Source organism: Puccinia triticina, chromosome 5A (genome assembly GCF_026914185.1).
Source record: "Puccinia triticina chromosome 5A, complete sequence".
In the NCBI taxonomy this organism is placed as follows: Eukaryota; Fungi; Basidiomycota; class Pucciniomycetes; order Pucciniales; family Pucciniaceae; genus Puccinia; species Puccinia triticina.
Window position 1 is genome coordinate 1,071,765 of NC_070562.1, and position 14,159 is coordinate 1,085,923.

A 14,159-nucleotide genomic window follows, 5' to 3' on the forward strand; every position below is an offset into this window, starting at 1 on the left:
GCACACAATTCTTCCAAGATCTACAACAACAGTGAATTACACAACACTCAACCCACCACCTGAAATTCTTCCAACACCAGAAGAAGAAAAAACTACATCGTATATAAAACTCATTCTCGGGGTGTGTGAGAGCAAAAGAGAAAGAGAAAAAAGAGGAAAGATGATTTCTGGAGACAAAAAAAGGAAAGGGGAGACACGTGCAATATGCTTGTCGACTGATTGAGCAGTTAGGAGAATCTGGTGTCGCAAAGACTTTTCGAGAGAAGTCACTGAAGAATAAGATAAGAGGAGATGCGGAGCACACGTCTACGGGGAGTGAGATGAGAGTGAGAGCGAGAGAGTGAGATAATAAGAGGAAAATCGATGTGAGTTTTGTGATGTATTTTCTATTCTTCGTCCGGCGCGGCAGTCTGGTAACCGGCAGTAGACCTAGAAGGGTTCTTCCTGAAGACCAAGAGCCGATCGATCCAGTTTGACGAGTAAGACTTGCCACCATGTCCCTCCTCGGTATCCCCAAGGCTAGGGCGGGTTAGATCAGGTGGCTCCAGCGCTCTTTGGATCGACGACCGCTCCGAGTTCACTAGCGATTGGTTCTCATGATCCTCTAGTCCCACATCTCCAAACAACTCGTCCATATCTTCTAGAGGAATTCCGCATGTTTCAGGGTAGGCAAAATAAACTAGATAACCAAGCACATCATTTCATTTGTTAGACATCTCTCCTATCCTGTTGAATAGCTGATCCACTCAGGAGAAAAAAAAGAAGGTCATACCTAGAATGAAACTCATAACGCAGAAACAGGCGTGCATAGGATACAGTCTCCAACGGATCGCATCTTGAAGGACTGGTGTGGCCTCGCCGACCAAATAATTGAAAAACCAGTTGGTAGCTGTACTGATCGAGACACCCTTGACACGGAACGGCAGAGGCATAATCTCGGGAGGATATAGCCAGGGGATTGGCCCCCAGGAATACCCAAAAAATCTGAACCCATCAAAAATGTAACATTTGTATTAGCCTTCATTTGCGAGATTGAAGAAACTGACATTTTTCATATTGATTTTAAAAGCAGAGAAAAGGGCGACGAACGCATTGTACACCAACACACAAATCACCACCGACAATGGTGTATACGTTGTGTCCAAATACAGGAACCATCCCATCAAAGTTAACGACAAAGCCATGACGACCGAGCCAGAGAGCAAGATGAACCGACGGCCCCACTCGTCTACCAGATACCACCTAAGAGCAACCGATACATCTATGGAAGTCAACTAAGCTGAATCGAACACCAAGAGGAAGTAAAGAAAGGACCTACGTTGGAATCGTGCTGAATACGTAAACCGTGCCATTGATACCAGTCATTAAAATCGCGTCTCGGCCAATCCATCCCGCCGATTCGAATATCAAGGGGGCATCTGAGCAAAAAAACGCTATTAGTCTTCCAATCATACTGTTGTAATAAACCATCAGGCTGGGTTGTAAACGTACAGTAGCCTATTACATTGATCCCATTCTGTTAAAAAGTAACGGGGCAAATGAGCATGAAGCGTTAATGAAATAATGTCCAACTGCAAGAATTTGATATGCGAGGAAGTGGACAAAATTACCAGTTGCGCAAATGCTTGAGCTGACATGGCTAGCAACACTCTGCCACGATACCTAGTCCACATAGCAAGATATGAACGGTCGGGAGCTAGTCGATCGTCCAGGACAGCCTCCTTGATTTCAGTATACTCTTGACGGGCCTTCTCGTTGCGGGGATCGCCGCCTTGCAAATCAACAAGGACCCTCATCCCAGCTCGATCTTGGTCGGTGTCGAGGAGCCACCGGGGACTCTCAGGGATTAGCAGGGAACCTATCATCAAGATCGTTCCGATTACACATTGGAAAAATAACGGGAATCGCCACGACCAGTCTGACTCCACAAACGACGAAAAGTAGTCTAGCCACACCGATGCAGCATAGCCAAACACGTTTCCAGTGAATTCCATACAGGCTAGTTTCCCTCGCTATCGGTGGCGTGGATAGTGGAATTAGACAAATCATCAGCCTCATACTATATCTTGGAGAAAAAAACAGACGTACGTGGTCTGCGGGTGAGATTTCAGACTGATAAATCGGAACTATTGTACTGAAAGAGTGTGCCAAGAATTAAGGGAAACTAGAGGTCAATCAAGACTGGAAGATGGAGACGGGCCAGCCAGGATCGGTTTCAAGGACTTACGATAGGAAACCGACTCCAAAACCAGAGATTACTCGACCGAACACCATCGAGGTGAATCCGGAGCAGAGGGACTGACACAATCCACCGACTGTAAAAATTAAGGCGCCGATGAAGAGAGTCTTTCGCCGACCAAATATATCTCCGATCCGGCCTGCAATAATAGAGGTAACTAGATAGGACATGCAATCGGATTACGGGAATAAATGAGCTCGCTAGTTCTCTAGACTCGGTGGATTGTAAATCTGTGAGTTCAGGGAGGAAAGGAAACTAAACTGAATGCGCCGATTTCCAAGATGGCTACCATCGTCCCAAGTTCATATCTAGTGGGTTGATGGAAGAAGGCCTTGAAGTATGGGCCGGTGATGATGCCCGACATAACGCCTGGAAGTAGACAAAGATTCAAGTCCGGTTAGTCGTCGGTTTGGCGATGCAAACGTGTGGACATGAATATGAATGAGTCAATTCCTCTAACCTTGGTCATATCCAAACTATCAAGTGTAGATGCAAAGGGCTCAAGTGAGCTAATTTGTGCACATGAAATATTCAAGAGGAAGATGTTAATGATTCCTTACCAAAAAGACGCCAAGACTGGCAAAGATGGAGATAGTATAGAGCAGAGGTTGGCCGACCAACCTGAGAGGCATCGCGGCTTCTTCAGGGAGGGAAGAGAAAAGTTTTTCTGTTGTGCCGTCTTCTCCTTGTGGTGTTCTATGAGGGTGGTGATGGTGGTGGTAGTATGGCGTGGATGATGATGAATGCCAGTGGTTCTTAGAGAGCGAGTGCAGCAGTCATTTGAGAGAGTCGTTTCGCTTGGTGAACTTTCGGTGTCATCAAAAGCCTTGCCCCAGTTCTCGTTCCGGTTCTCCGTCAATGTTCTTGTGCTGTTTCTTTTTCTTCGCTTGGCAGTGCTTTCGTGAAGTGGGCGGTTGGTTGTGCTGGGAAGTTTGATCGGAGGCTCCCAAGACCGCCGACGCCCATGGTGAGGCCACCGGTGTGGCCCGGGGCTCGAGTCGGGGCATCCAATCGGGAATCCCTTAGAGCATCTCCACCGCGGGTGCTAAACCGGGTTGCTAAACCAGATATAGCACCCCAAACCTGCTTTAGCAACGCCACCGCGGGTGCCAAACACACATCAAATCTGCCAACTCGCCTCTCGGGAGCTATCCTGTTTGCAAATTTGGAAACAGGATAGCACCCCAACCTTGCGCCACCCTTGCGAATATCACGCATCTCTCATGTGATACTCTCACCTTCTCCCCCAACAGCAACACAAAACCACACATTTCACAACCGCAAGCTGCCAATCATGGCAACTCGCGGTGCAAAGCTGCCTTGCTGCAGGTTGCTAAAACTGCGCCCCAGTCGCCAAACTCAAAGATTTGGCAACGCAGTTTAGAACCCGCGGTGGAGATGCTCTTAGGCCTTCTTGACCTTCCTTGACGCCCCGAACTCAACAAGTCCTCGGGGGAGCGTGCATAGCGACCTCCAGGAGGCACTACTTCTTGCCTGAGAGGGCTTTTGTGTGGCTTTTTATGCCCTTTTGTGTTTCACACAGCAAACAGAAATCAAAGCTACAAGATTGTCTATTCAATTTTTTTCTCATTACACTTGACAGGACTGATTTTGTTTTTTTGCACTAAACATCAATTCTGCTCCTGTCAAAATTGAGGCATAGCAAGTAACCCTTTCCTACGGAGAGCGCTCCGCGTGGGTTCCCCCGGACCCTCCATTTGAGTGTCTATGTTAAGCTGGGGCCAAGGCATCTAAGAGCATCTCCAATGGGGCCACTGTTGTGCAACCTGAGTCCAACTTTGGTGGGCTGGAAGGTGTTTTTGGCCTCCAGAAGAGCTGCTGAGAGAGCTCCCAAAATGAGCAGGTGTCTATAAGACCCAGGAAAGCCCTAAGATAGGGGGGTGTTGAAAAAGTCTGAGCTTTGCCAAAATTTATACCAGGGGACCCCACAGGGACTTTTGGCAAATACATACCTTTTAAAGAGTATGCTTGGCCTAAAATCCCCTGAAAAAGGGAGGATCCCCAAGGAAATATTGGGGCTGGGGCCTGAACTATAGATTTTATCAGGCCCTGTTTGGCACCCGTGATGTGATGTAATGATCACCCCTTTTGTATGACTGGGCCTCACAGAGGCCCATATTACATCACTCACACGTTTGGCAGATTTGAGAGGTTATGAGGCTCATTACTACTTGCTGCATCACTCCTCATCATCCCAGCCATTTCTGATGTAGTACCCCTGGGGCTGTATTTGGGGTGATATTGGCACCTGTACATACACAACACCCCCCACCCTCACCAACTCACGTCTTCAACTCACTACACCCCCACCCTCATCAACTCTACAATTCCATTGTTCAACCCATGGAACCCAAACAACCCTGCAGCTTCCCATCCTGTCCCCAGTGCAATGGGTGCTGCTCCGGCCATGTTGCAGCAACATCAACAACAAACCAACCCAACTGAGCAACTTTCTCCAAATTTCCAACAAGCTCATCAACACAAAGCAATCAGTCAAACTAACTCCAACAGCACTCCAGTCAGCTCATTGTTGGGAAGTCAAAGTTTAACCCAATTGGACATCAGCATGAACAAAGATTGGTCGGAGTAATTGCCGTCGCAAGCCAAAACTACTGCTAGTGGCGGCCGCAAAGGTGTCAAGTTGTTTTGGACCACAGAAATGGAGTGTGCGGCTATGTAGCTTTATGTTGAGGCAGTTCACCAAGGAAAGAGATCCAATAATGGCTTCAAACCCAAGACTCACAGATCTATTGCAGCGGCTCTGCAGGTGAAGTTCCCTACAGCCAATTTGGACAAAAAAAGTCAAGTCAAAGTATAATCAGGTATTTCTTAAATCAAATCACTCTACTATTCAGATATTTTCTGATGCATAATTACATGTTCAGGGGTTTAAGAAAGACTACAACATGTTTCTTGAGCTCAAGATTCAAAGTGGATTCGGCTGGAATGATGTGACCTCAGAGGTCACAGCACCAGAGCAAGTGTGGAACAAATATCTTTTGGTTATTTGTCTTTTCCCGTCTTTGGAAAGTCAGAATTTCTCATTGACCATCCTGCTCAGTCTCACCCGCAAGCCAGGAAGTTTAAGGGCAAACCATTCCCCGAGTGGTTCTACCTAGTCGAGATTTTTGAGAAAGTTGTGGCAACAGGTATAATTTTTTTTTCTCTCTTGGTTCAACGACAACATTCTTTAGCTCCGGTGAATCCTTTTTCAGATGCACTTGCCAACACCAATTGACCCAAGGACCAAACTAGCAAGTTGTCCCAAGGCCAACCTGGAGTTTCATCTCCATGAGTCCATTGTGCTGCTGGGTGTGTGTCAACCGGCACACAAATAGCGGGGACTTTGAGTGAACTTGTCAGCTTGAATCAACCTGGTCAAAAGAAAACGCAAGTAGCAATTGCCATGAAGTTTTTCCAAGAACACAATCAGGACAACTTTGACAATCTCAAACCATTGGCGATCATCAAGGTTTTCTATTCCAAGCGTCGGGCTGCCTTGTACATGTCAATTGAGAGGAAGCAATTGCGACTTGAATGGCCTAGAAAGCAGATCTAGCTTGGCAACCTATAGCTTCCTCAATAGTCTAGTCTATTTCTCACACATCTCACTCCATCCAATGTGTCATCTGAATCTCAATGCCATATATCATTTCAGCTGACTCTCATTGCTCTCCATATGTTGTACAAAGTGCTCGCTGGCACTCTCAAAAATATGAAAAATGTGAAATGTGATTTGATTACCAATTAAAAAAATTCTTAGATAGAGAGATACAAATAGAACAGAGGGATGTTAGCATGGAGGGCTACTCCCTTCTGTTCCTGGCAGTAGTCCTCATGCTTCTTGGGCTTGGCCTCAGCCCTGCCCTTGGCCTTGGCCTTGGCCCTGCCCTTGCCCCTGGCCTTGTCGAGATCCTCTGGCCCGCCCCCTCCGAGTGATAGGTGGTTCCCTGGGGCAGTGTTGGACTGCCCTCCCACACATGTATTGTTGTACTTGAAATACTCCCTCCACATACCCTCTGCAATCTTGTCTCTCCAAGCTAGCTGCTCAAACTGATCTACAACAGGTTCTTTGTCATCATTGTTGTCTCTGTTGTTTGCAGTTGGATTGTTTGCACGTTCAGGAAAATCTTCCTGATGTGACGGACTTGCAAGCATTATCAGATTGTGAATGACCGCCAAGCAAACAAAAATTTGACCTTGGTTTGGAATTGAATATTCAAGCGGTTTTGTAAGGATAGGGAAACAACACTTAAATATCCCAAAGATTCTTTCAACCGCGTTTTGCAGGATTGAATGACGGAGGTTGAATAATTTTTCCTGATTTTCCGGCCTGTTTATCCATAACAAAATCAGCTAGCAAAACAAATTATGAAGGGTGACTCTGGCTCACCTGTTGGCAGCTGATTATTGTTCACGCAGATAATGTCAGATACCTTGGTAAGGTACTAGCAAGCCCCTTGCCAGGCCATAACCTGCATCAGCCAAGTAAAAGGGATTTGGTGGGATTTGGAAATCATCAGCCTTTGCCAAAGCCAAAACTCAAGCATTGTGTGCCGATCCCTCCCAACCCACAAAAAGATAAGCAAAACACAGAGTACATTCTGTGAAAGGAACCCCTTGCAATTGCAATAAGCCATCAAGTGCTTGGAAGCCGGGACATGAGCTGGTATATGCACTCCATTGAGTGCACCAATGCAGTTTTGAAAGAACGGCATGGATTTTTGGTTGCCTTCAATCGTTGGGTGGATAAGGTCAATGGGGGGTTCTGTTATGTACCTAGCACTCAAAGAAAGCAGGCATTTCATAATGTAATGAAACTCTCTGAATCAAACCAATCAGTTTTGCCATTTTTTCAAAATGAGACCCAAAGTTGCAAACCTTGAGATAGTCTTGCCGCTATGCTGAAATCTGTCTTGTGCGACCCGGTTGCTTGCAGAGTGACCAAAAATAAACAGAAAAATAGTCACCTACTCCTCCAAAGGCAACACTCTTGAGGTGGGTTTGATATTCTTGGAAGCAATATCTTGAAAGAGCTTCATAAAAACATCCTTATTCATCCGCGTGATATCTACAAATTTCTGCTTGTTTGCTTCAAGCAGTAACAGTTCCTTGGTGTAAAGCTACCCAGTTAGTATTGAGGTATTGTAAGGATTTTTGTTACTGAACTGCAGAATTTTGCCCAAAAGGTACTCTTGAAATAGCCCGTTTTGGTTATGCAAAACAGATCAAAACTGAGGCCCCGTTTGGCACACGTAATGTTATGTGATATCACATATTTACCTAATGTGATACACATCACTCCTGAAACTCATATGTTGCCACATAACTCAAGCGTTTGGCTGCCCCTCCTGTCATACACGCCACACATAACCATCACAACAAACTGTTTGGCTTGCCCTGTTATGATAACAATGGACCTCAGCAGCCTCATACCTGACCTCAATGATGAACACCAGCAAAACTCACCCAGAAATCCAAGGCATGGGGCCAACTCCCACACTAAATCTAACTCCTTGCTTGGTACCCTCTCAACAATGTCCTCTGCTTCCAATGGTTCACCAACAGAAGATTCCAACCTGTGTCTGATCCTGACTGTTGTGGTATTCGTTACAATGTATCACCTGCTCCATGGGGTCCTTTGCCAATCAAAGCTGCTCTTGGGCTCTTACTTTGGCAGCTTGGGTCTGTATTGGCAGTTTGGGATCCACCCCTGCCCAAATCCAGTTCGTAATATGGACTGCTGTGACACATTGGCTTGGAACATCTGCTTGCAGACTGCTAAAGGCAAGCCAATCTACCCCCAGACCGTTGGAGATGCTCTTAACCAGAGCTTGGAAAGACTGGTTCCTGTTTAATTCAATTGAAAAACCATACTGTTTTTTGTGGTCAGTTCAATACACACAGGTAATACAGCTCAAGGAACCCTGAAAATCCATGAATTTGAAGGGTCATGGGACACACTGGAAAGAAGGATGGAAACCTCCACCCTTTCTTTGATTACCAGAAGCTCACCCACTTCCGCTCACAATGGACCTGGTGGACAGCCTGCTGAATTCCAACCCCTTCACAAAACTGGACCTCTGAAAAGCCTACGGGAATCTGCGTGTGGTGGAGGGAGACAAAGAGAAACTTGTGTTCATCTGTATGGTGGGGCAGTTTTCTCTACTCACCATGCCCTTTGGAACTACAGGTGCACCTGGCTACTTCCAATATTTCATACAGGACATACTCCTAGGGCACATTGGAAAGGTCACCACCACATATTTGGATGATATCATGGTATACACACATCCTTTGCTTTTGGATTGCTCCTTGCTTTCTCCATCTAATGTTGATCAACCCTTTCTCATTAACATATATACATGTGTTGTGATCATACCCATGTCAGAATTTGAGCCTCATTGTCCACTCACTTTCTCTTGTTTCCTTCCTGTTTGGCCTAGTGGCCTCTTTAACTGTCTGACCAAGTGGTCTAATCCTGTCCTGTCCTGTTTGACCAAGTGGTCCTCCTGTTCCTGTCCCCTGTTCTTGTTGTTAGGCCCCCCTTTGGATCTTGCTGGGGGGCTCTCTAGTTGTCTGGTTAAAGTCCGCTCCTCGGACATGAAATAAAAACCATCGAGTCTGAGCTTCAACAATCACAACCCTGCTCCTTGGTCCTATCTGTTCACCTCAAGATAGCCCCCCCCCTTTTCGTCGCATCAACCTGAAGAGCTAAAATCTTAACAACCCATTGTTGTCATGTTTTATTTTTTTAAATATTTCAGAAAATTTCTTCATAAAAAACATATCTCCATTCAGTTTAAGAAGCTGCAAGGAGGACTGAAGTCAAGTTGGAAGTTTGTAAGAGACTGTGGTTTGATAGGGTTTGACTGTGCACCTGGGCTTGACAGAGCTTGACAACTAACCAGTGTTTCAACCTGTTTGATAACTGTGGTAGGACTTGTCTGTAAACCAAAAACATATGCACAATGAGATTGAATGGTAGTAATCTTTTTGTTTTCATTAGAACATTCTGGTATATTCAATCAAAATCACATTTTGTGCTATCTCATGAAACAACTTCACATTTCAGGAAAGTTGAACAGTAATGAGGAATTCACTGGTTTCTATTGAGGGAAAATCATAATTCTAGTTTCTCTTCTCACTCATCTTGGAATATAGGAGATGCCAAAAACAATCATATATTTATTATGCTTACATCAAACTTTGCATTTGCCTTGGTCTTTACTACGACGTTCCTCCATTGCAACGCTGCAACAATTAAGATACATGTATTGTATAGGCTATACATTGTATTGTATTTTCATGCAGATACCAACAATGGGCCTATACTATAATCTACTATAACCTGGCCTTTCTGTTAATGTATAGAACTGGTTGTACCACCCTATACTAATAACTGTACTAGTATGGGCCCTTGCTGCAATTGGCCCATATAGTATTCTGTGGTTTTTTTATGAAACAAAAAATACAGGTATAGTAACTGTTTTTGCCCCTGGTTACCGTGATAACACAATTAACCAGGTGTAAAAAAGGCAATGAAATTTGGGCTCCTGATGATTGTACAGGTGAACCATGCCACCTACCTGGTCCTTGCGGCAATAGCAAGGGCTTATTTAGGAACACCGGGTAGGTCTTGTTCTGTTGAGAGATTGTTCTCTGTGGCTCCAGACATGGTTGTCTGTTCCCTTCAACTATTTCAAACCCTTCAGCAGCCTTATGTGGCTTTGTGAGGATTTTTCCCTCTCAGGGGACTTTGCTGAGGCCGGAAAGGCATTGGGTGCTCTGATCCCCAAGCCCAAGAAAAAGATAGATTTTCATCCCTACTGAGTAGTGGTACTGGCCACATCTGGCCAGTATAGTATTGAGATTTTTTTTTTGTTTCTTCCTTCATTTGGATATAGTATTTTCAAAAAAAAAAAATCCTCATGCAATTGGATATAGTATTAAAATTTCATTACAAAAAATGGAAATAACAGTCACCAGGGGGGAATGTGTGGCACTCTCTAGAGAGAGTGCCAGACTGTAATTCTTTCAGTAAAGTAGTCTGATTTGAGTTCAATGTCATCTGTAACTCTGTGTCAAATTAAGTTCCCAATACAAGGATAACTGTACATGAAGCTGTTGTGGAATTATATGCAACTCAATACAAACAAGGGTGGGCCGCTACGCTACACTACGCTACAGGGCCACTTAGCGTTAGCGTAGCGGCAAAAAGCGCCCGCCCATTTTGAGTAGCGTTAGCGCGCTGTTAGCGCCGCTACGCTGCGCTACGTTTCAGCGGCGCTAACAGCGCGCCAATTGTTTGTTAGTGTTAGCGCGCCGCTACAGTCACTACGCTACGCTACGCTGCGCTACCGCGGTTTTAGCGGAAAAAAGGCCTTTTTTTCAGCTAAAAGCACTGTGGCGCACCGTAGCGCGCGCTCTTTTGCGCCCTGCGTGTGTAGCGTTAGCGCAATAGCGCGCATCTGCGCTAACGCTACGCTAACAGCTAAATTAGCTGCGCACCCTTTGCGCGTAGCGTTAGCGCAGAGAACGCGCAATTCCGCTAACGCTACGCTAAAATTTAGCGGAATTCCGCTACGCTACGCCACGCTAACGCTACGGTTAGCGTAGCTGGTTCACCGTTGATACAAACACACAAACATCTCTTAGTTGAAATTATGTGTTTGGTTTATCATGATCACAATTTTGGGCATGAACTTCAACGCACAAAGTTTTTGGCTAAGAATTTAACTGTCCTTATTCTCAAACATAAACTGTATCAAGTGACAAGGAATGTTTTTCAGAGATGAATTTATTATTCATAAAGCACATAAAATCATTTGAAAAAACCATTATGTAGAATATAGCAACTTTGAAGGTTCAGCCAACTGTTATACAAATACTTGCATATTTCTGCAGTGCCTATTTCTGTATGAACTTGGGAGGAAATTTGTGTGAAAACAAATTTCTGTTCTTTAAAACAGTGCCAAAGCTGGGAAAATCAGTGACCTGCAATTTCCCACCTGCAATATGAAATGTGAAAAATACTGGAGGCATTTTACCCTAACACTTTGACCAGGGGATGGACCAATTCATGAGGGTAAAGTTTGAAGTGCCATCAGCTGTTCATTTGGTACCACACAACTGGAATATATGAATACAAATTGCAAAATTGTCATAACTTTACCTCAACCTGATTGAAAAATGCAGGGGCCAGGGGCAAAAAGACTTGAGCTTCTCCCACAAAAGGGGGGTAGATTGGTGGATATCACCAGGTGCATCATAATATCTCAGTGATCCTGGTAGCAGAGGGAGAAATAATTCAAAGGCTGGCCTGAGAACTCCAAGTTGAACATCCAATTTTGAAATTCCCATGAAGATCCCAGCAATATAAGTCACAAATTTTTCCTTTCAATTGTGCATGTTCACATCTTTTACCCGAATGTTTTGTCAATTATTTTTTAGTCAGCATTCCTTCATCACAGGTACCATTGTGTCCATGTGTATTGTGAAACAACATTTTGTTGATTGCTCTTATCAAATTGTACTTCAGTAGTACTGGCTGTCAGATAATGATGATGCACTGTGGACATGCGTTATCCGGACCAATGAAAATCATTTTCATTGAAGTAATGGAAGTGGTACACATTTGTGGTGAAAAAAATAAAATAAAAAATGTCAGGAAGCTTCAAGCCGGGCAGAATTCAACTACAGTGGCAGGGTGGAAAGGTGGATCTGCTTGGTATCCCTGTGTTTCCCTGTGAAATGTGTTGTTTCTTTGTGAAATGTCCACCCTGATGTTTGCGCGAACATCAGGGTGGACATTGACCAGTGGATTATGTAACCTGGACTCAATGGACACTGATTGATGTCATCAAGCTTGGAAAGCCCCGCTCATTCAACATTACTAAATACTGGTCATTGAGCCTGGCCTTTCTAGGCTCAATGACCAGTATGTACTGATTTTGAGGTCGGAAAAGCCCAGATCAATGACCAGTGGACGACTTCCCGTCGAGTCTGAGAGCCTCCCAGGATCCAATTTACACACCCAAATTCTTAATTTTTGACAACAAGAGAAGTGTTTTCCCAACCCTACAATTTTTTGATTTCATGTGCACTGGTTGATTTTTTGATAGGTGTTTTAATGGAGGACTTCCCTTCGATTTACACGGCCGTGTAAAGTCAGATTTGGCACTTGTAAAGCCAGATTTTTACACCCTGGTTTTACACGCACTTTTCAGCGGCTAGATCAAACCAGAACATCCCTCTCGATGGCCGGTACAGACCGGTCATGGAGAGTACACAACCCTCCCGATAGCTGGTCTGTACCGGCCATCCAGAGTACACAACCCTCTCGATGCCCGGTACAGACCGATCGTCGAGGGGACTCAACCCTCTCGATGCCCGGTACAGACCGGCCATCGAGAGTACGCAACCTTGATGCCCGGTCTGTACCGGTCATCGAGAGGATTCAACCCTCTCGATACCCGGTCTATACCGGCCATCGAGAGGATTCAACCCTCTCGATGCCCGGTATAGACCGGCCATCGAGAGTACGCAACCCCCTAGATGCCCGGTCGAGACCGGCCATCGAGAGTACACAACCCTCTCGATGGCCGGTATAGACCGGTCATCGCGAGGACATAGCCTACTCGATGACCGGCCTGTACCTCGAGAGGACACATCCCTTTCGATGGCCGGTACAGACCGGCCATCGAGAGAGAGGGCACCACCCTCTGGCAGATCTGTGCCGGTCATCGAGAGGACACAACCTTCTCGATGGCCGGTACAGACCGGTCATCGAGGGGGTACATCTGTACCGGCCATCGAGAGGCTTGAGTCCTCTCGATGACCGGCGTTGTGCCCTCTTGATGTCCTACCCACCGGTCATCGAGAGGCATGTGTCCTCTCGATGACTGGTAGAGGGGACACATCTGTACCGGGCATCGAGAGGACACTGTACCCTCTCAATGACCGGTCCGTACCGGGCATCGAGAGGGGTCTGTACTCTCGATGACCGGTCTGTACCGGCCATCGAGAGGGATGTGTCCTCTCGAGGGACAGGCCGGTCATCGAGTGATCGATGACCGGTCCATACCGGCCATCGAGAGGGTTGTGTACTCTCGATGACCGGTCTTGACCGGGCATCTAGAGGGTTGCGTACTCTCGATGGCCGGTCTATACCGGGCATCGAGAGGGTTGAATCCTCTTGATGGCCGGTCTATACCGGGTATCTAGAGGGTTGTAAATCTGGCAGGTATTCTGGCATCTCAAGCCTGCGGAAAAGCTTCTAAAGCTAAAAATTACAAGGTGAGTCAGATCTGGCTTTACAAGTGCCAGATCTGACTTTACACGGCCGTGTAAATCGAAGGGAAGTCCTCCAATTTAGGATTTAGAGGGGCATCTAGAGCTCTCTAAATGACGACGGGAAGTCATCCAGTATGTGCTGGTCATTGGTCTGGGGCTCACGAACTAAATTGCTAGTAAACCTGGTCATTGATCTGGGGGAGGCCGCGCTTTACAGCCATAATGCCCTTAATGTCATCAATCCACGGCCACCCTGAAATCAAATTTGATGACCAGTAAATACTTATCATCAAAGCAGACAGGCCCTAGCTCAACTACCAGCCCATGCTGGTAATTTAGAAGGCCTTTTGGAGCTTTTTAGCCTGCATATACTGGCCACCCAGCTTGAAAAACACCAGCTGGATGGTCAGTATGTACTGTCCATTGAGTCGGAACTTTCCCAGCGCGATGGACAGTACTTACTGGTAAGTCACGCTGGGAAAGGCCCAGATCACAGACCAAAATGGAGTAATGGTCATTGAACTGGGATTTTCCCAGCCAAGTGATCTGTAATAAAGTGGAGGGTTGTTGAATTTTGAATTAAATCCCGCAAGTCCGGCAAGAG

The 14,159-nt window shown here is 45.7% G+C and overlaps 1 protein-coding gene across 1 annotated transcript; it reads right to left on the reverse strand.

The window, feature by feature from the left end:
* Nucleotides 1-386: 386 nt before the first annotated feature.
* PtA15_5A116 (uncharacterized protein) lies at nt 387-2,871 on the reverse strand (the record flags this gene model as incomplete). The annotated part of the gene is made up of 11 exons (XM_053168845.1): nt 387-679; nt 773-984; nt 1,090-1,242; nt 1,319-1,418; nt 1,492-1,516; nt 1,611-2,012; nt 2,089-2,134; nt 2,228-2,396; nt 2,501-2,608; nt 2,700-2,715; nt 2,800-2,871. The coding sequence occupies 11 exons, from the start codon at nt 2,869-2,871 to the stop codon at nt 387-389; spliced, it is 1,596 nt and encodes a 531-aa protein (XP_053020101.1).
* Nucleotides 2,872-14,159: the final 11,288 nt, after the last annotated feature.